Genomic DNA, 21,372 nt, shown 5'->3' with positions numbered 1-21,372 from the left:
GTTTCATTCTCATGAAAATAATTCTCATTCAGTTGTAACATCAACATTTCTAACTGATTTAGATGAATAAGGGCAAACAACAGAATGTAATCGATAGAGTGAATACATTTTTTAGATTTCCGCGCCACATGTACCAATAATATTAACATATGAGCTAGTAATTTCAATGTTCACAACACTGCCGCGTTCTGTCATGACAAAGAAATCGATGAGATTTTGAAGAAAATGTGTATCATCGTATCACTGTAAATATCACGTGAAATCTGTCATTGAAAATTGCATTTACCAGTCCTGTTTGGGTCTGAGACTGAGACTAGTTTGCAAATGACAGCCTGCTCGTGCTCGGATTAACGAGCCTTTCGAGCGGAACAATCTTGTGGACTAAAGTTAAACAGATGAATTCATTACAACTTCTTCAAATCAATAAACCTGCTCGTTAACGGAGGTCGATTTTCCCAAAGCTTTAAATCTTTAACAAATGCCAAAAATTCAACGTCTACAAATCAACCGGGAAAAAAAGCCGTAATCCAACCATTCCGAAAAAAAAAACATAACCCCAACCAACCACCCACTTCCAAACCGCAAAAGGCTGCTCGGAACAAAACATAAAAATAAAACAAACCCGAACACAGAGCATTTAGAGGGTGTGAGAGGGGCGAAACCCAAACATAATAAACGGCACATGCCTCGATTTTACACGACGACCCAGTTCCACCAACACCGGCAAACCGTTTTCATTCAACACGCGAGCAATAATCACTTTTCAGCCGGAGGGAGGCGTGGCTTCGGCGGCTGTGTGCTGTACCTATGTCACAAACAAACAAACAAACAAAGTCAATTGAAATCGGAAGAAGAGGGCGATCGCCGGAGGCAAGCTACCGTTTTCCTATGTCGTGTTCGGACGGAACGCACACAGTCGAGCAAAGGAAAACATGGTGCTTTCCGTGTTGGTATGCAAGCTGCGCGTATTCAGACCATGTGGTTACCAACGGCAACCGCTTGTACGAACGGAGGCTCACCTATACAACTGCACGTGGCTGAGCGAAGAGAACGGTGAAAGAGTCAGAAGGTGCGATCGATCAACACGGTGTGCCAGGCAGGAGGAGGCATATGGGATGGGGCGGCACTGTATGTAGAAACATTTTTCACCCGTCGTTCAGTGGCGTACGAGGCGTTGCATCGATCAGTTGGGTTCGGTCGGGTTCGGTGTCTCACCGTGTGGTTCCGGGATAGCACAGTCAAGCGAAGGAAGGAGCGTCCGCGCGCGGCACCCTTATTAATCTTGTCCGGGCTAGCCGGGTACCTACATGTAGTTCCTTCGTGGTGGCGTTCGAATATCTGTGATAGCGAGAGGCGTGTGTGAGAAGCTGTGAGTGCAATCGTCGGTGTGTGAATAAGTGAAATCAAGAAGACGGAGCACGTGTCCGGTGTTGCCTTCACTCTGTATTCGCCACCGTCGTTGATGTTCCTCGCGGCGACCGATCAAGAAGAAGCTATGGAAATCTAATTAGTGTAAACAATCGAGCCCTTAGTGGAGAAGCAATTAGTTACTAGTGAGATCAAGTGAGCCCGAAAAAGGCAGTGTGAAGAATCCTTAACAAATCTCAGAGCAGCTCGATAAAAAAAATAGTGTTAAAATGCTAGTGCCCCCGGAGATGATTGCCGTGCAATCGAAGCTCATCTATCAGATGAATAAGTACTGCGCCGATCGGGTACAAGCCCGGAAGGCGCAAATCCACAAAACAATTCAGGAAGTGTGCCGAGTCGTGCAGGACGTCCTCAAGGAGGTGGAAGTCCAGGAACCTCGCTTCATCTCGTCGCTGAACGACTACAACGGCCGATTCGATGGGCTGGAAGTCGTTTCGCCGACGGAATTCGAAATCATAATCTACCTCAACCAGATGGGTGTGCTGAACTTTGTAGACGATGGTACCCTGCCGGGATGTGCCGTCCTCAAGCTCAGCGACGGTCGAAAACGTTCCATGTCCCTCTGGGTCGAATTCATCACCGCTTCCGGTTATCTATCGGCCCGCAAGATACGATCCCGCTTCCAGACTCTGGTGGCACAGGCCTGTGATAAGTGTGCGTACCGGGACTCCGTCAAGATGATTGCCGACACCACCGAAGTCAAACTGCGGATACGGGAACGGATTATAGTACAAATCACGCCGGCATTCAAATGCGCCGGACTGTGGCCACGGTCAGCGTCACATTGGCCACTGCCGCAGATACCGTGGCCCCATCCGAACATTGTTTCCGAGGTGAAAACCGAAGGATTCGATATGCTGTCGAAGGAGTGCGTAGCGCTGCAGGGCAAGAACTCGGCGATGGAAGGCGACGCGTGGGTGCTCAGTTTTACCGAGGCCGAGAACAAACTGCTACAAGGTGAATATTTGGGATGGGGACTTCGAAGCTGTCACTAATTAATGTACAATGGCGGTGAAACTAAGCTTTAATGGATGATAATTAAGTAAATACGCCGCTACCGACGGTACTTTGTGCTACGCAGGAGGGGTTTGGGAATTTATCAAACAGGGTCATTTCAGCTGCTTATCTGTCAAAATTGGGCATGCACTTAAAATGCATTTGACAACTAGTTTTATATATTATTGTTGGGATGTCCGATTACTTCTCGATTAAAGGGTGTATTGGATAAAAATGGCACACACATAAGCTGCTGTAACAACATGCTGTATAACCAATTTTGTACAGTCCCAAATTTGAAATCAATTCTTTCGTCATTGTTGCAATAACAGAAAAGAGCACTTCAGATTAGGATGGTCAGCGAACCGAATAAACCCCCGGAATTTTATGAAAAAAAAAACCAGGAAAAATCAATTAACCTTACGATCACCTAATTAGTATTTTTGTTTTCTTTTTAGAATGTACAATTTATGGATAATGTTGTTTTTTTCTACACAATATTATTATAAGATTTACGAAAACTAAGCTTCAGAATTCGTCATGATTTCTGAGTTATGTAAATTTCAATTTTATCAACTAATGTGATATTTTTCAATTGGCTTAATTCCTGATCAAAAATTGAAAATGATTTGATCGATATTAAGATTTATGTTCGGTTACTGTGCCTTGTACAAGGTAGGGTGTTGTAACGTGATATCCCGGGTAGAAGGAAATAGCAAAATCAGAACAAAATAATATCAAATTTTACTTTCAATATCTTATGAAAGTAAAATTTGATATTATTCTGCTAAGTTGTGCGCTATAACAAGTTAATAGCTTGTTCTGCTATCAAAACATAATTTGCTATTGTTATGATATGTTGGTATCATGAATTCAAGAGCTAATTTTGATCTGATAGGATAATATCTTACTAAATGCAGTAATTTAAACAACATAACAAAAGCTTGATGATATATAATAGCAAAATATGATATTAATTTGTTCATTTTGTTCAAAATTCAAGCCTAGTTGACGAGAGATGATTGATTTGTATAGCTGTATTTTACTGGTAATAGTTAAATCGTTTTTCAATCGCCGTAGAATTCCATACTTCTTGCCAATTTTCTTGATGACATTGTCAATGTGAAAGTTGAACTTAAGTGTGTCATCAATAATCACGCCAAGATATTTAATCTCCCGAGCGCGATCAATAGTCTGATCATCAATTACAACAGAGACGTTCTCATTTACTCGATTCCGCGAAACTACAATGAATTTAGTTTTACTCATATTAAATCTCAATGGCTTATACTTCAACCATCTACTTAGAGAACGCAAATCTTCATTCAAGTGTAAAACGGCATCATCTAAATCCTTAGCTGCAATAATAACACAGTACCATCTGCAAAAAGATTAATGTCGCAATATTGTAGAACACGTCGCAAATCATTAATGTACACTCCCGATCATGACAAATTTGTTATGTTCATATATCTGTCATGTTACGTCCAATTTTCGTTCTCTTTAGATCATTTGAAAGGTATTGAATGGAACTTTCCTCGTAGGAGAATTGTTCAATATAATTTTCAAATTTTGTGTGCTAAAAGTTCATCAAAAGTTACAATATTTTTCAAAATTTACTCTGAAGAATAGTGACTGATTTTCTCAGAATTGGGTTGGCCAAATTTTGAAATAAAAGTAGTAGTAGAACACTTATGCTATACCATTCATACCATTCAAATAACCTATGGAGATCGAAAATTGAACGTAAAATGAGAGATCATTGAACAAAACATATTTGCATGGTTTTTTGGGGGTGTCCTTAAACTTATGATCGGTAGTGTATATAATAAATAAAAGGGGCCCTAATACACTTCCCTGGGGCACTCAGAAGTTAGTCCCCACGGGATTGGAAATAGAATCATTAAAAACAGTCGTTTGAGTTCTGTCACACAAATAGCTTTCAAACCATTTATATGCAGTACTTGTGACTCCAAAGCGCTTGATTGATCGTAACAATAAGGGCCTAGACATAGTTTCAAAAGCGCGTTTTAGATCCAAAAAAAACAGCAACAATCGCATCTTCACGCTCCAATTTATCTTTCCACTTCGCTAATACCAAATTCAACGTGGTTTCACAAGAATGACCTTCCCGATATCCCGATTGTTCTGGTATCAACAAACTATTTTTTTTATTGGGTATCAAGCTGGAGCTGCGTGACAGCTTAGTTTTCAAGACTTGACCCATTTGAATAAATTTTGCTTCTATCTTTGACAATACAGCAGAAGGACTAGCCTATGTTGGCCGCTCGAACAGTGGATTCCGTGTGTATTATTTCAAGATAGTTATAGAAAAAATGCTGTTACGTGTGCGCGTAGATACATCCGTGTAGTAAACCGACTGAATAAGTAAATCCGTTTTGAACGAAATATCTAAATTATATAAGTTACGAAAACCGTGCGAATTCCAAAAGCCGTGCGAGACAACCGAAGCGAGAAAAAAGGCTTATTATCATTTGAAAAGTGCCACCAAAATAAATGTGATAGCCTATGTTGACAAGTTGATTAATTTTGGCTTCCTCCCTATATATTCTACTTATTTACTACTGAGCTTTGTATCAAATTAGTTAATTTAAGGAACGTATCAATCATTTCAAGATTTCGCGACCGCACCGAACAAATTCTATTCTACATAAGCTCAAAAGCGTTTGACAAGCTCTACCGAATTGCGTATCACTTCTGCGTAAGCTCCGTAGACGCATTGAATCCGACAGCCGCGAAAAGTTAAACATGCATCAATACCACATAAGGAAAGATCGATTTTACGTAGGGTTTAGTTCATACATTAACATTGACTGCTGTTTACAAATGTAAGTACTTGAACACTAAGAAATAAGTTAACTCAAATGCTTTAACCGCATATATAAGAGATTTCGCGTATTGAAAGAATAATATAGTAATCGAGTAAAACAAACTCAGGGGAATACAATACCTCCAAAAGTTTAAAAGTTATTAATTGTGACATATCTCTACTTTTACTTATTGTCTAAACTATCCCTCTCCTTGTTAATCTGCTAATGCTATTGGTCTGCTTGCGTTTTCTTATTAAAATTAAAGAATAAATAAGAAGATTTATTCTACAACTTTAAAGGTTAGCTGCCTCCCTAAGCGGACCCCCCCCCCTTATTTATTTTGTTAATCTACTTAATGTCATTAGACTTTCTGAAGTTTCTTATTTAATTTCATTTGATGATTATGATATCTTATTAGTCTAATTAAATAAATTATTGAAAGCTCTAATTCACCTAATCAATCATAACCCATGCTTTATTAAGTACCTCCACTTGTGCTTGTAATCTAAAATTAAACGTGTTTCACGTACTTTTGATTTTGGCCTATACCTATTTATTATATCTTAGTTCGACCCAGGTCACACCTTCATATGACTAAAATGCTTCATTTTGAAGTTAGTTTCCTAGCTGATTTTTAAATGCTAATGCTCCAACTATGCTCACACGCTTTCACTATGTTGCACCACAAAAATACGTATGGGTATGTCACAATAGAAGCACGCCACAGTGGAAATCCTAAGCCATAGTTCAAACACTTATCCCAAATCAAAATGAAGCACATATAAGCTTAGTTACAATACCATGTACAAAAATGGTGTTTAACATTGTTCCCTGAGTAATACCTCAATAAAAACAACAATGAAAGCTTGTCACGCAAATAGAAGGAGCACTGTTGGGCACTAGACTGATGCAAAATTTGAAATTTTCGCTCCACAGTACTCAAACGGTTCCAAATAGGACTCTGATTAGCCTCCCAAAATTTGAACTCATTTAGTGAGAAACTGACTTGGCACAAACCATTTGAAGTTTATATGGGAATTGATATGGAAAAACTCTAGTTTCGGTCCATATCTATCTCAAAATTCACCAGTTCACTCTACTTTAGAAAATTGTAGCTGAGCTCGTTGAAAATTTTCTCAGCTACAACTTTGTTGAAGGCCACTTTTCGATCAAATGTAAGGAACAAAAATTATTAATGATTCAAGTCACTGATGTCTTATGATTATGCTCAATGAACTGCTCAGCCGGCAACATTGGTGTTTATGGCGCGTAGAATATAGAACAAAAATCATGGCTACTATGTCACACTGCAGAATACAGTGTTGCCCACAATACAGTTGCTTAATTTTGCCATTAGATTATCAATCTCTTAAACAATTAATAACTATTTAATTTGACGTTTGACTGAAAAATGATGTTCTGCAAAGTTGTAGCTGAATTCCCAAGGCAAAAAGTCTACAGGCAAAAAATGTGCTGAGCAAAAGAGAAACGCACATTTTTTGCCTGTAGACTTGGAGACATACTTCAAGTCTCCGCGTACATCGTACGGGTTAGGCAAAAGATGTGCGTCTATCTTTAAAAACTGTCGCATTAATGGCCCTTCGCTCATTTTCAACTTCTATTCAATTTTCATACTGCCGTACTCTAACGGAACTATCCACCTACCCTCTTCTAAATATCATTCTCTAGCTAATAAATTATCACACTAAAGCTTCATGTTAGCATTTCCAACCAACTCTGAAAATCGCTAACTTCGCGTATGAAGTAACATAAAACACTTTGAATGAAACTATTACTATTTAAATACTCCAACAGTTGGCCTTTTACAACAAGTTCTAAAATGTTCTCAAATGTGTGCAACATGTTGATGGGACGAAACTCTTCGGCTTAAATCATTCCAGCAACTTTTTTAATAGGAACCACTAAGGATTCCTTCCAAATTTGGGACACATGTCCATTCTGCAATGATTTATTAATAAGGTCCAAAAAGATGTGGCCAATGACATGAAAGCAATCTTGAATAACTCTAGCATTACCATTGTCAACTCCAGCCGATTTTCCTTATGAAAAACAAATAACTCTAAGTTCATCTAATGTAATTGGGTGAAAAATTTTAAATCTACAACTACTGGCTGTTTTATTTCGTCAGGTTCATCGACCAATTCAATGGATTGATTAATCAATGAAACACTGTCTACAAAATAATCATTAAACTTAGCTGCAATTACTTGTTCTGACTGTTCTAATGTGCCACTAAAAGCTATGGACCACGGTTTGCAATTACTAGGTTTTAATAAAGATTTCAAAATTTTCCATAACTCTTTTCTGTTGTTTTGATGCTGATCAATCTTCCTTTGTACATATTCACAACGAGTTTTCTTTATCGATTGTGAATACTTATTACGCGCGATTGTGCACCTATTCATTATTTGATCTACAAAACTTTTTGTACCATTTGTCCCTTTTCTGTTTAAGACGCAAAAGATCCAAATTGAACCAGTTTTTCAAAGAAACAAACTTTTGTTCAACTAGGGGAAATGACGGCTTCGGCATGCCAGACAATTTTCGGCAACCCAAATTGAAACACTATTTTCACTGGATTTTCTTACGAAAACACTTCGCTGTATGCATGCAAACGATTCTTTATGCTTTCAGCTTCAATTTGACTATATTTTTACCACTGAGAAAAAGCAATCTAGCAAGGTTTTCTTGAAATGCAACACACGCACTACAAATTGTAGCTGATTACGAGTTGCCGATAATAGAACAGCAGATTTACATGCAGTTCAAATGGAACGGTTGCCGAAGAAAAACTGGTTGCCGACAATACTCGCTCTCACTAGAGAAGTTTGGAGCTTTGTAAAAGCGTTTCAAAACAGTTTTTGACAATTCTTTCGACTGAAATTGTTAGAGCAGCTGGCAGCAAAAGATTGTAAACAAACCAATACTGCATATGTGTGCGTTCCTCAGAGAAAAAGGCCGCTGAAAGAAGGTCGCTGCTTAGGTTGCCGAGAATACGTAAATTCCCCTATGTAGTAGAAATTTTCATTTTTTTTTAAATCTTTTTCAAAATATGATAGAGGAAGTGTACCAGTTTTTGCAATAGTACAACAGTGTTTGGTCCCAGAGCCTATCTTTTTTAAACTAGTTCGTTTATTTGTAAGGTTCAATCGCGTTAGCTTTACGGAGCCGATAATTCATTGTTCTTTTTTTGTAACAAAATTCACTTAATTCTATGTCTAGTAGGAGTTGGGTCGAATACTCGTGGCTTACCCGAGGTTAGAGGGGTAAATTGTCGAAGGATAGGAAAAGGGGAGGAGCTTGGGGGTAGGGTTTCGTTGTCTCATCAGAGCGATGTCGGTCCCAGAGCCTAAATCAAATTTAAAATAACTTTTCAATGTTCTATTTGCGTAGATTTATGGTAAAATTTATGAAGTAATGAAATTGGGTTGTTAGCGGAATGCTTAAATAAAACAGCAAAAAAGGGTTATCTTCCATTTAATTCCACTTAATTAATTTTGGTAGCCATGACAGATACGTATTTCGACTACAATGTGCAGTCTTCATCAGTGTCATTCCCACTAAAGAACTTATCAAAATCTAACCCCCTTAAGTACTCATCCCCTAGGTATAAAAGTCAAGATCACAGGTATAAAAATGAAGACTGCACATTGTAGTCGAAATACGTATCTGTCATGGATACCAAAATTAATTAAGTGGAATTAAATGGAAGATAACCTGCTGGTACGTGTTACTCCCTGGCACGGGATATCGCCTCTTCGATGGTTTGCAGACACCAATCGACTTCTTCGAACGACTCCGGTAGGACGGCGTAGTCGATTGCTGTGTCCACACAGCGCTGGTACTGCTGCCACTTGACACGATGGTAATTTCACCGGAAAACTTGAAACCTATTGGCCGAGGAACCTACTTCGGCCATCACCCGATAGTGGTCTGAGCTCAGTTCCTGATAGGCGACAGGTTGAGAGATGTTATCACCAATGTTGTTGATGAAGATGTCGATGGTGGCAAGAGCTCCGGATCGACTCAACCGGGTGGGAGTGTCTGGACACAGAATGTTGTAGTGGGCTTCCTGCAGATCGTTGTACAAGATTGTGTCTTCTGGTTTCGCCGGCTTGATGCTTGGCGTTCAGGTCGCCAGCGATGATGAAATTTTGACGCCATCGTCTCAGCTTGATGATGTCTCTTCGTAGGTCTGCGACCGAGCCGTCCCTAATGTTGGTTTGCTTGGGGCTCACCTCAACTCCGATGGCTTCGATAGTTTTCAGCTACCAGAAGCTTGGTAGTAGCCGGCAGCTTATGTTCCGTCTCGCCGCGATGGCCACTCCCCTCCTCCGGAGCTGGTGCGGTCCAGCCGAAAGTCGGGAAGGAAGACGTTCAGCTCGGGTTTCAAGTGAGTCTCGGTGATGATGACTATGTCGATGTGCCGTTCTAGGAGAAAGTCAACAAACTCCATGTTTTTGCTCTTCAAGGAGCAAGCATTCCAATTTACGATCTTGATGGCTTCACGGTTCATACTTAGCGACAAGGGACAGGGCAGCATGTAGCTGTTCAGATCGAGTCTTGCAGGTGCGCATAATGATGGTGACAGCGTCACAAGTTCCTCCGAGGTGAACGGAGAATCGTTGACAGGCTCATCTGAGACAGCTTACTTACCTTACCAATCAGGCTAAGGCCTTGTTGTCCTCTGCTGTCCGAAGAAGTCGTCTCCACTCTACTCGATCCATGGCCACAGTTCGCCAGCCTCGTAGTCTGCGAAGGGTCCGCAGGTCACCTTCTACTTGGTCGATCCACCTTGCCCGCTGCGCGCCTCTTCTTCTTGTTCCTGTTGGGTCGCTTTCTAGAACCATTTTCACTGGGTCGTCGTGCGGCATTCTTACGACGTGCCCAGTCCACCGTATTCGCCCAATTTTTGCAATGTGGGCGATGGATGGTTCTCCCAGCAGCTGGTGCAATTCGTGGTTCATTCGCCTCCTCCACGTTCCGTCATCCATCTGCACTCCACCGTAGATGGTACGCAACACCTTCCGTTCGAAAACACCAAGGGCGCGTTGGTCCTCCACGAGCATAGTCCAGGTCTCGTGGCCGTAAAGGACCACCGGTCTAATCAGCGTCTTGTAGACAGTCAACTTCGTGCGGCGGCGAATTTTATTCGACCGGAGCGTCCTCCGGAGTCCAAAGTAGGCACGATTCCCTGCCATAATGCGTCTTTGAATTTCTCTGCTGGTATCATTTTCGGCGGTCACCAGTGAGCCCAAATACACGAACTCATCGACCATCTCGATCTCGTCACCTTCAATCTGAACTCGGGGTGGGAGGCTAACATTGTCTTCCCTAGAACCTCTTGCTTTCATATATTTTGTCTTTGATGCGTTGATGGCAAGTCCAATCCGTCTAGCTTCAGCCTTCAGTCTGATGTACGTTTCCGCCATCATCTCAAAGTTCCGTGCCATAATGTCAATGTCATCGGCGAAACCAAGGAGCTGGATGGACTTCCTGAATATCGTGCCACTCGTGTCTATCCCAGCTCTTCTGATCACACCTTCTAACGCGATGTTGAACAGCAGACACGAAAGTCCATCACCCTGCCGTAACCCCCTTCGAGATTCAAAGGGACTCGAGAGTGTCCCCGATACTCGAACAACGCACGTCACTCGATCCATCGTCGCCTTGACCAATCGCGTCAGTTTATCCGGAAATCCGTACTCGTGCATAATCTGCCATAGCTGATCTCGATCGATTGTGTCGTATGCGGATTTGAAATCGATGAACAAATGATGTGTGGGCACGTTGTATTCGCGGCATTTCTGCAGAACCTGCCGAATCGCGAAAATTTGGTCCGTGGTAGCGCGGGCACCCATGAATCCCGCCTGGTATTGCCCCACGAACTCTCTTGCATATGGTGACAGACGGCGGCATAGAATTTGGGAGAGTACCTTGTAGGCGGCGCTCAGCAGTGTGATCGCGCGGTAGTTGCAGCAATCCAACTTGTCGCCCTTTTTGTAGATTGGGCATACGACACCTTCCATCCACTCCTCCGGTAATATCTCCTCCTCCCAAATCTTGGCAATTACCCAGTGCAGCGCTCTAGCCAGTGCTTCACCACCGTATTTCAATAGCTCACTTGGTAGTTGATCTACACCAGTTGCTTTGTTGTTCTTCAGCCGACCGATCTCCTCCTCAACTTCTTGAAGATCAGGGGCCGGTAGCCTGTCGTCTTCTGCGCGTGCTCCAAGGTCTGTTGCCGTGCCACCTTCGTTTTCTGCTGCTTCACCGTTGAGGTGCTCGTCATAGTACTGCTTCCACCTCTCAATCACCTCACACTCGTTCGTGAGAAGGTTACCGTCCAAGTCCTTGCACATATCGGCTTGCGGCACGTAGCCTTTGCGCGAACTATTTAGCTTCTCGTAGAACTTCCGTGTGTCGTTTACGCGGTACAGATTTTCCATCGCCTCGCGATCTCGATCTTCCTGCTGACGCTTCTTCCTTCGGAAAACCGAGTTTTGTCTGTTCCGCGCTTGTCTGTATCGCTCCACATTCAATCTCGTGCGGTGTTGCAGCATTCTCGCCCGTGCTGCATTCTTCTCCTAACAGTTTGCATTCGCCGTCAAACCAGTCATTTCTTCGGTCCGGGATTGCAGTACCTAGTGCCGCTACAGCAGTACTACCTATGGCTGAACGGATGTCCCTCCAGCCATCTTCAAGAGAAGCTGCGCCAAGCTGCTCTTCCGTGGGTAGTGCAACTTCCAGCTGCTGCGCGTAGTCCTGGGCAACTCCGGTGTCCCGTAGTTGCTCAATGTTGGGTCGTGGCGTTCGACTTCGACGTGTGTTATGCACCGTCGAGAGTTTTGAGCGCATGCATACTGCAACTAGGTAGTGGTCCGAATCTATGTTCGCACTGCGGTACGTGCGGACGTTGATAATGTCGGAGAAGAATTTCCCGTCGATTAGAACGTGATCGATTTGGTTTTCTGTGTGTTGGTCAGGTGATCTCCAGGTGGCTTTGTGGATATCCTTGCGGGGGAAAAAGGTACTTCGAACTACCATACCCCGGGAGGCTGCAAAGTTCACGCATCGTTGGCCGTTGTCGTTCGATACGGCATGCAGGCTGTTTGGCCCGATTGCCGGTCTATACATTGCCTCCCGTCCTACCTGAGCGTTCATGTCGCCGATGACGATTTTGACGTCCCGTTGCGAACAGCCGTCGTACACCTGCTCCAGCTGCGCATAGAACGCTTCTTTCTCGTCGTCGGGTCTCCCTTCGTGTGGGCAGTGCACGTTGATGATGCTGTAGTTGAAGAAACGGCCCTTAATCCTCAACTTGCACATCCTCGCGTTGATCGGCTGCCAACCAATCACGCGTTGGCGCATCTTACCCAGCACTACAAAGCCGGTTCCCAGCTCGTTGGTGGTGCCACAGCTCTGGTAGAAAGTAGCCGCTCGATGCCCGCTTTTCCATACCTTTTGTCCTGTCCAGCAAAGTTCCTGCAGTGCTACGACTTCGAAGTTGCGTGGTTGAAGTTCGTCATAGATTAACCTATCGCAACCCGGGAAGCCGAGCGATTTGCAGTTCCATGTTCCGAGTTTCCAATCGTAGTCCTTATTTCGTCGCGTAGGTCTGTGCCGATTGTTCCGATCCGTATTTCTTTCTTCGGTATTTGCAACTTTGTTTTTTTCCAGGGCGGCTTGTTGGGCCTGCCCCAACCCCCTGTCTCGCCGGGGGACCATCGTGCACAGCTCTGTTTAGAGTCCCACGCTGGCACTAGGACGGTGATCAGCCGCTCCTAACATGGAGAACAGACGCCGTTTTGAGCCGCACCTCCATGGTGAGCAGACGCTCAGGTTTGGTGAAGCATTTCCTCTATCACCGTACTATGGTTACCGCGCCAGTGTTCGCGTCGCACCTCTTCACTTTGCTATTGCCGGACTGGCAACATTGCCCAGGCTACGCCAACCAGCTGTGTCCATGTTTCAGCTGGTAGTCTTTTGTTATCATATGACTCGAGGAGGCGTGAAGTAGGAACTTGTGAGGACCAGGGCTAGGTATTCCGCTCCTTCCAGGTTGTCAACTCACCATTTTGTAGCCCTCATCTGAGACAGCACCAGCGTTAGATAAACCAGAGGCGGTGGAGGAACCTGGAATTGGAGGATTGGCTTGTTGATTGTTGAGCGGAAGTGGAGCTAGGTTCGGAACATGTCGACGGGGCTGGAGAGGTGGGTACTGGACTTCCGTGAGTGCAGGAGGCAAAAGATGATTACGGAAGCGCCCGGGCTGATTGTTGATTGTAGCCTTCCGACGGATATTCATGAACTCCACTCGCTTGGGACATCCGCGATTGGAGGCTTGGTGGTTTCCACCGCAGTTGACACACGTTGGTTCGGTGTCATCATCTTGCTCATAGGACGCAGTTGAGTGAGTTCCAGCACACTTTCCGCAGTTTGTCTTCATTCGGCAGTTTTTGGTGCCATGGCCCTAAGAGAGGCAGTTCATACACTGCGTAACATCACGATTTTGGGGTTTGTAATGCTCCCAATTGATGATGACCTGAAACAGGTCACGGATTTTGGATCTCAGAGCCACAAGACTGGTGGATCCCTTCGTGAAGTGCACCACGAACAACTGGTCACGGAAGCTGGTGTTGTGGTTGGAACGCCGGTTCATCGGGTACACCGCCTCAGGCTTGAGCCCAAGCCACTCTAGCTCGGAGTTCACCGCAGTCGCCTCGAACGACGGTAATCCACCCAAAACCACCTTCAATGACTTGCTCGATGGCAGATCATGCGTGAAGAAGTCCACGTTGTTGTCCTTTAGGAAACATCCTATTTGATTGTTCTTCTCCAGGCTGGAGCACATGATTTTGGTACCAATGCTGCAAAGCTTGAAGCGAGGCAGCAGCTTGTGTTCGGCACCCAGCTTGGCCACATCCTTTACCGGTGTAAAAAGCGGGGGAAGCCGTTCTCTTCTAGCAATGGGAACGGCGTCACCATCGCCATTTTCTTCCGGGAGTACTGCATACTGGTTGGCTTGCTCGATTATGACGGCTGGGTTTGGGAAAAACGTTTATTTCATGAAAACAGAGATAAAATTTTCATTTGTACATTTTTCAAATGTTTTCTTATGGAAAATTAAAAAAAAAATTATTTCAGCAGATTTATAATGTCCTAAAATCCTATCGTTTGGTGTATTTGGATTTTATTTTCATTTATAAATGGCAAAGTTACAAGCGTTCAAAACCTAACGCTATTTCACCACATATATTTTTTTTTTTATTTTCACCCCAGTATAGTCGACAAAGACGTAGTTCGACGTCAAAAAACACTGGTATGAGAAATCTAGATTGAGATGGAATTAGGGCGTAACAGCTTTTGTAAACAATTACTTCTCTCGATGATTTCTAGAGAGTTAAGGCTCGCCCACGCATATCAACATCACCAACGGGAAGGGGAAGACTTCCCCTACACGATAATTATGTTGGTTTGTGTGGGTGTGCCTTGAATTCCTAGAAATAATTGAGAGAAGTCATTGTTTAAGAACGCTGTTACGCCCCAATTCCATCTATTTCTATACTGCCCATAATCCCATATCAGTCCCATATGGGAAAAGTAGGCATTGAGAAAATGGCAGTCGAAGTTACGAAGTGCGATTCCCATGTAAATATTTGAAAAATCATAGTAAATATATTAATATTTTTTCAAGTTAAAATCAGTTGCATTGAAGCTTGCATGTTTTGTTATATATCATCATATCATCGAAAAATATGGCAACTCAAAAATCAGAACTGTAACTTTACCTCTGGACGATTGAATCTAATGATGGAACTGATATGCGATTACTTTGCTTGATGAGACAAACTGACTTGATGATGTTTTCACATTTTTCACTATCAAAGTACGAAATTTGATCACGTAATATGAAAGTAGATGCCAATCGATGGTGGAAAACGTTGTTATCGTGAAATTGACGAAAATCAATATGGGACTGATATGCGATTATAGGCAGTATAGTAGGCTTTCAAAAAACTTCAATGAATAAATTTTAAATGCATTGGAGCACACTGTCAGTACACATTCCTGATGGCTCAGATGGATGGACAATGGTCTAACAATACAAAAGTCACTAGTTCGATACTGTGAATAAGAGGTTGGATTTTTTTTTTGTGTTTTCGATCAACTGATTTTGAATTCAAGTCATCTAATAGTAATAAATAATCAAATGTTTTTGTAACACAAGTGAATCTGTTTTCCATTTTGGATACGGAATTCATATAGATATTATGAACATTTTAATCTTTGGTTGATTGGGATGAGAATCCATTTTAGTTTAGTTGATGAAACTATCCGAGGTTGGACCACTGATACACACCACGTTTCGATGGCATCCATGAATGAGCACAGATTTCAAAATGAATTTGAAAACTTGAATGATGTAGTATTAGTAACTGACTGGAAAATTTGCCCAAAATCGACCTGCAAACAGATCCTGCATATTTAGGCTTATCGTTTTCCACTCAAGCTTTGAGGAACGTTCTTTTGAACTTCCAGAAACAGAAATTAGGAGTATAGGCCGTGAGAAGTTCTCGTAGCTTAACCTATGTAAGTGAATGCCACGATACTTTGAAAATATTACGGGTTTTGTGCGAAATTTTAATTGTCCTATAGCTCCATCCCATAGTGATGCATAGAGACAACGTGAAAGATTTTCACCTTCGTGGAAGGTTGCTTTCACTTTGACCAGGATCATAGTCACATTTCTTTCTTTTTTTTGTGAGGCTCAGTTACATGACTAATGGCCTGCCTCTGTTGCGATGGTCTGCCGGATTCCAATCCAGAACTTGCTTGCAGAATTTGCGTCCACCCTTTCGTATTATGTGGTCGACTCAATTCCACTTACATTTGCCAATTTCTGTTGATGTTGGCTTCTGATGGCATCAATGATACAACTCAGCATTTGAAATTCCGCTGTATTTAACTCGTGCTGATTCTGCATCTATGTCGCTGTTGGCCTCATGCTATCTATCTGCATTGGAAACTTCCGCCTTTATCGACTGCTTACCTAGCTACCGTAAAGCTGAAAGGGTTGCACGATTTGGTCTTGTTGCCGTTGCTGGCGACCTAGATAGGGTCAGACAAGGCTCCATTACGCAAAAATTTGCACTTGAAAGCCTCGTACCGCACTTCGGTGAGGTTGATGATTTCATCCGTGATTGAGTCGGTTGAAAGCATCATCGTAGTCACTGAATACCATAGGATGATACGAAGCGGAACAATAGGGTACGCCCAAGATCTTCCCGTAATGCGTCCTGAGTTGCGTCGATCTTTTCCTGTATTCAATTCACGATAAATTTGCACAGAAAATTGAGAACAATACGTAGTTACATGATGCGTCACCAATTGTCACACACCTCCAGATCCCGCTTATTAGGACCTTCACTAAGATGGTGTGCAACGAGTTAGCCGGAAAAGTAGCAGTGTTCCCGATTTGCGGGGAAGTTTTGTAAGCATGAAATCTCAACCCTTTCCCGCAAAGAGTCTTGAGATATTGGCCTAGATTTTCTTTCCGATAATAGAAGAAGTACAGACTATGCTGCAATAGTTTTACAAAAATGTGTTGTTATTTTTAGAAACCTATGTCACAATGTCAAAAAAGCATGGTACTCCATTATAACCATGGGCGGGAGCTGTTTACTACTTTTGGAATCCCATCTAGGAAATTCTTAGAACTCAATCTGTAATTCCGGAGTGATTCGTTATTATCGAGATTTTTAGCCCTTTGGCTAGTTCATCTCGTTATGTTGGGCGTAATTGCTTTTGGAAACAGCCACGTCAATCGCCAATCATGAATTTTGTCTTCGATGCGTTGATGGCAACTCCGATCCGCCTAGCTTCAGCCTTCAGTCTGATGTATGTTTCCGCCATCGTCTCAAAGTTCCGTGCCATGATGTCGATGTCATGGGCGAAGCCAAGAAGATTCATGTACTTCCTGAAGATCGTGCCACTTGTGTCTATCCCAGCTCTTCTGATCACACCTTCTAACGCGATGTTGAATAGCAGACACGAAAGTCCATCACCTTGCCGTAACCCCTTTCGAGATTCAAAGGAACTCGAGAGTGTTCCCGATTCTTGAACAACGCACATCACTCGATCCATCGTTACCTTGATCAATTGCATCAGTTTATCCAGAAATCCGAACTCTGCATAATCTGCCATAGCTGATCTCGATCTTTTGTGTCGTATGCTGATTTGGTTCGTGGTAGTGCGGGCACCCATGAATCCCGCCTGGTATTGCTCCTCGAACTCTCTTGCAAATGGTGACAGGCGGTGGCATAGAATTTGGGAGAGTACCTTGTAGGCGGCGCTCAGCAATGTAATCGCGCGGTAGTTGCAGCAATCCAACTTGTCGCCCTTTTTGTAGATTGGGCATACGACACCTTCCATCCACTCCTCCGGTAATATCTCTCCCAAATCTTGGCAATTACCCAGTGCAGTGTTCTATCCAGTGCTTCGCCACCGTATTTGAATAGCTCACTTGGTAGTTGATCTACACCAGTTACTTTGTTGTTCTTCAGCCATCCGATCTCCTCCTCAACTTCTTGAAGTTCAGGGGCCGGTATAGCCTGTCGTCTTCTGCGCGTACTCCAAGGTCTGTTGGAGGCCTTCCTGCTGACGCTTCTTCCTTCGGAAAACCGAGGTTTGTCTGTTCCGTGCTTGTCTGGATCGCTCCACATTCAATCTCGTACGGTGTTGCAGCATTCTTGCCTGTGCTGTATTGTTCTCCTCTACTAACAGTTTGCATTCGCCGTCAAACCAATAATTTCTTCGGTCCGGGATCGCAGTACCTAGTGCCACTGAAGCAGTACTTCATATGGCGGAACGGATGTCCCTCCAGCCATCTTCAAGAGTAGCTGCGCCAAGCTGCTCTTCCGTGGGTAGTGCAACTTCCAGCTGCTGCGCGTAGTTCTGGGCAACTCTGGCGTCCCGTAATTGCTCAATGTTGGGTCACGACGTTCGACTTCGACGGGTGTTATGCATGCAACTAGGTAGTGGTCCGAATCTATGTTCGCACTGCGGTACGTGCGGACGTTGGTAATGTCGGAGAAGAATTTCCCGTCGATTCAGTTTTCTATGTGTTGGTCAGGTGATATCCAGGTGGCTTTGTGGACATCCTTGTGGGGGAAAAAGGTGCTTCGGACAACCATACCCCCAGAGACTGCAAAGTTGTCATTCGATACGACATGCAGGCTGTTTGACCCTACCCCCTACCTGAGCGTTCATGTTTCCGATGACAATTTTGACGACCCGTTGCGAACAGCCGTCGTATACCTGCTCCAGCTATGCATAGAACGCTTCTTTCTCGTCGTCGGGTCTCCCTTCGTGTGGATAGTGCACGTTGATGATGCTGTAGTTGAAGAAACGACCCTTAATCCTCAACTTGCACATCCTCACGTTGGTCGGCTGCCAACCAATCACGCGTTGGCGCATCTTACCCAGCACTACAAAGCCAGTTCCCAGCTCTGGTAGAAAGTAGCCGCTCGATGCCCGCTTTTCCATACCTTTTGTCCCGTCCAGCAAAGTTCCTGCAGTGCTACGACTTCGAAGTTGCGTGGCTGAAGTTCGTCATAGAATTAATTTATCGCAGCCCGGGAAGCCGAGCGATTTGCAGTTCCATGTTCCGAGTTTCCAATAGTAAAATCAAAATAGGTTCTGAAAAGAAAAATCTGAGAGCTCCGATGAGAATTTCAAGAAAATCCCATGAATTTCAAAGGTAATGAACAACTCTGTGGATAATTCGAAATCAATTCTGTGCAATTTCTGAGGATAGTTCTAAAAATATTCTAAATAGTTCGGAGGAAATTCCGAGAAGAATTTAAGCTGAACATTGCATTAGGTCCTAAGTAACATTGATCGATTCTCTTCGTCGACTTTATCTTTCGTTAATAACTTGGGCACAGAACCGTTTCTTGATGTGTTTGTCGTATTAGATGCTAGATAAAAGCTTCTTTTATCGATCTGTGTGCTAAAAATACCTGGGAATGTCTTCACATGGCCGTGGGGATGCAAAGAGAAAGTCGACGAAAAGAATCTGTCAATGTTACTTAGGACCTAATGCAATGTTCAGCTTGAATTTCAATGAAATCGAAATTGGGGGGTAAAATTTCAAAGGATTTCTTAGAAGAGTTTCAATCGCATTCTTAGAAGTATTGTTTTTTATTATTCCGGGGAAATACTATGGGAGTTCTGAGGAGAATATCAATTGGATTTTCAATATACTTCAGGGAGAAGTCCAAGATTATTATGAGCTGAATTTTAAGAAATATCTGAGGTAAATTGCATGGGCATTCTAAAGAGAACCAATGTAAATTTAAAATGGAGGACCCATCTGTGAATTCTTAGAAGAATAGTTTTAAATTCGGTGATAATTTTTTTAATGAATTTAGTGAAATGTTCTACCGAGAATTTAAAAAATGTAATATTTAATGCTGCAAGTTTATTTCAGAGTTAATGAGAAAGGAAATGATCATATGAATCTTCTTGAGAACATTCCGGAGAAATTCCATAAAAAGTGCGTAGTGAATTTACAAGGTTAACAAGTTTTGAAGAGTTGGTTGGAAATGCTAACATGAAGCTTTAGTGTGATAATTTATTAGCTAGAGAATGATCTTTTTAGAAGAGAGTAGATGGATAGTTCCGTTAGAGTACGGCAGTATGAAAATTGAATAGAAGTTGAAAATGAGCGAAGGGACATTAATGCGACAGTTTTTTGAAGATAGACGCACATCTTTTGCACATCTTTGGCTGTGGAATAGTTCTAGCGACGTTTTCATCATTACCTAAAGCCCCACGTTGTGAGAGCATTTCCAGTCGATGGTGTGTTATAATGCAGTTCTTCTTTACCCAACTATTGTGTTGCTCCTCTCGTCATGACCAACGTGATCATCTCAGAGAGAAAGCAGTAGGGTGGTTGTTGCGTGCTGTACCATCATCAGCATTGTTGACGGCTACTCCCGCCTTGAGTTGTTACATTCAAAGTGTTTTTATGTTACTTCATACGAGCAACACAATAGTTGGGTAAAGAAGAATTGCATTACAACACACCATCGACTGGAAATGCTCTCGCAACGTGGGGCTTTAGGTAATGATGAAAACGCCGCTAGAACTATTCCACAGCCACAGTCAGTTTATGAGCAAAAAGAGGGACGCCCATGTTTGCCTGTAGACTTGGAGACATATTTCAAGTCTCCGCGTACATCGTACGGGTTAGGCAAAAGATGTGCGTCTATCTTCAAAAAACTGTCGCATTAATGGCCCTTCGCTCATTTTCAACTTCTATTCAATTTTCATACTGCCGTACTCTAACGGAACTATCCATCTACTCTCTTCTAAAAAGATCATTCTCTAGCTAATAAATTATCACACTAAAGCTTCATGTTAGCATTTCCAACCAACTCTGAAAATCGCTAACTTCACGTATGAAGTAACATAAAAACACTTTGAAAGTTTTGAAGATTTTGAACGCAGCAATTAATTCAAGGTTTATGGAAAATACTGCTGTCGTAGTAATCAACCCAGTGGCTACTTTGGATTGTAAATTAATTTAAATTTAGGAAATTGCAAATTGCCCTTTGCTGATCATTATTTTGAACGTAATCAAAAGTAAATTAATGACATCTCTCCAAAATCCCATCGGGGATTCCGTTGAGAGATTCGCTAAAGATTGTACTCGAAAAAAAAGCAACACTTTCTTTTGTGTATAACTTCTTACTGCATGAGTAAAAGTTGATAAAATTCTGAGTAAAACTAGTTTATAGTGTAACACACATGTGCAAAATCTCGTCACAATCTGTCAAGTGGTTATTTATTTATTTATTTATTCAGTCTTCGACGGTTTCGCACAGACTAATCTTAACCTATCACATTTACTCTTAAGGGGGTATTCCCGATCTTTTTTTTCAAAAAATCAAATTTTTTTTTTCACGTTTTTTTGTACTTTAGACTATATACTTTCATCCCCCCAAGCCGTTTTCCGATCAGCGAATTCGGTGTCCAGGCATAGCTGACTAATGGTAAGAACCCCCAAATGGTTTTAACTAAAGTCAAA

General features: G+C 42.6%; 1 protein-coding gene across 1 annotated transcript in view; it reads left to right on the top strand.

Moving 5' to 3' along the window:
* Nucleotides 1-1,165: 1,165 nt before the first annotated feature.
* Nucleotides 1,166-21,372, top strand: part of LOC135701360 (protein mab-21) — a 28,015-nt gene continuing 7,808 nt past the window's right edge. Inside the window, exon 1 of the mRNA XM_065222134.1 lies at nucleotides 1,166-2,385. Coding sequence (XP_065078206.1) covers nucleotides 1,638-2,385 — 748 coding nt within the window. The 5' untranslated portion in view covers nucleotides 1,166-1,637. The remainder of the gene's footprint in view (nucleotides 2,386-21,372) is intronic.

The sequence above is a fragment of the Ochlerotatus camptorhynchus genome, unplaced genomic scaffold, assembly GCF_037179485.1.
Source record: "Ochlerotatus camptorhynchus isolate MF236.1 unplaced genomic scaffold, CSIRO-AGI_Acam_v1.1 ptg000158l, whole genome shotgun sequence".
Classification (NCBI taxonomy): domain Eukaryota; kingdom Metazoa; phylum Arthropoda; class Insecta; order Diptera; family Culicidae; genus Ochlerotatus; species Ochlerotatus camptorhynchus.
Note: the sequence above shows the minus strand (reverse complement) of the source record. Positions and strands in the feature narration are given on the sequence as shown.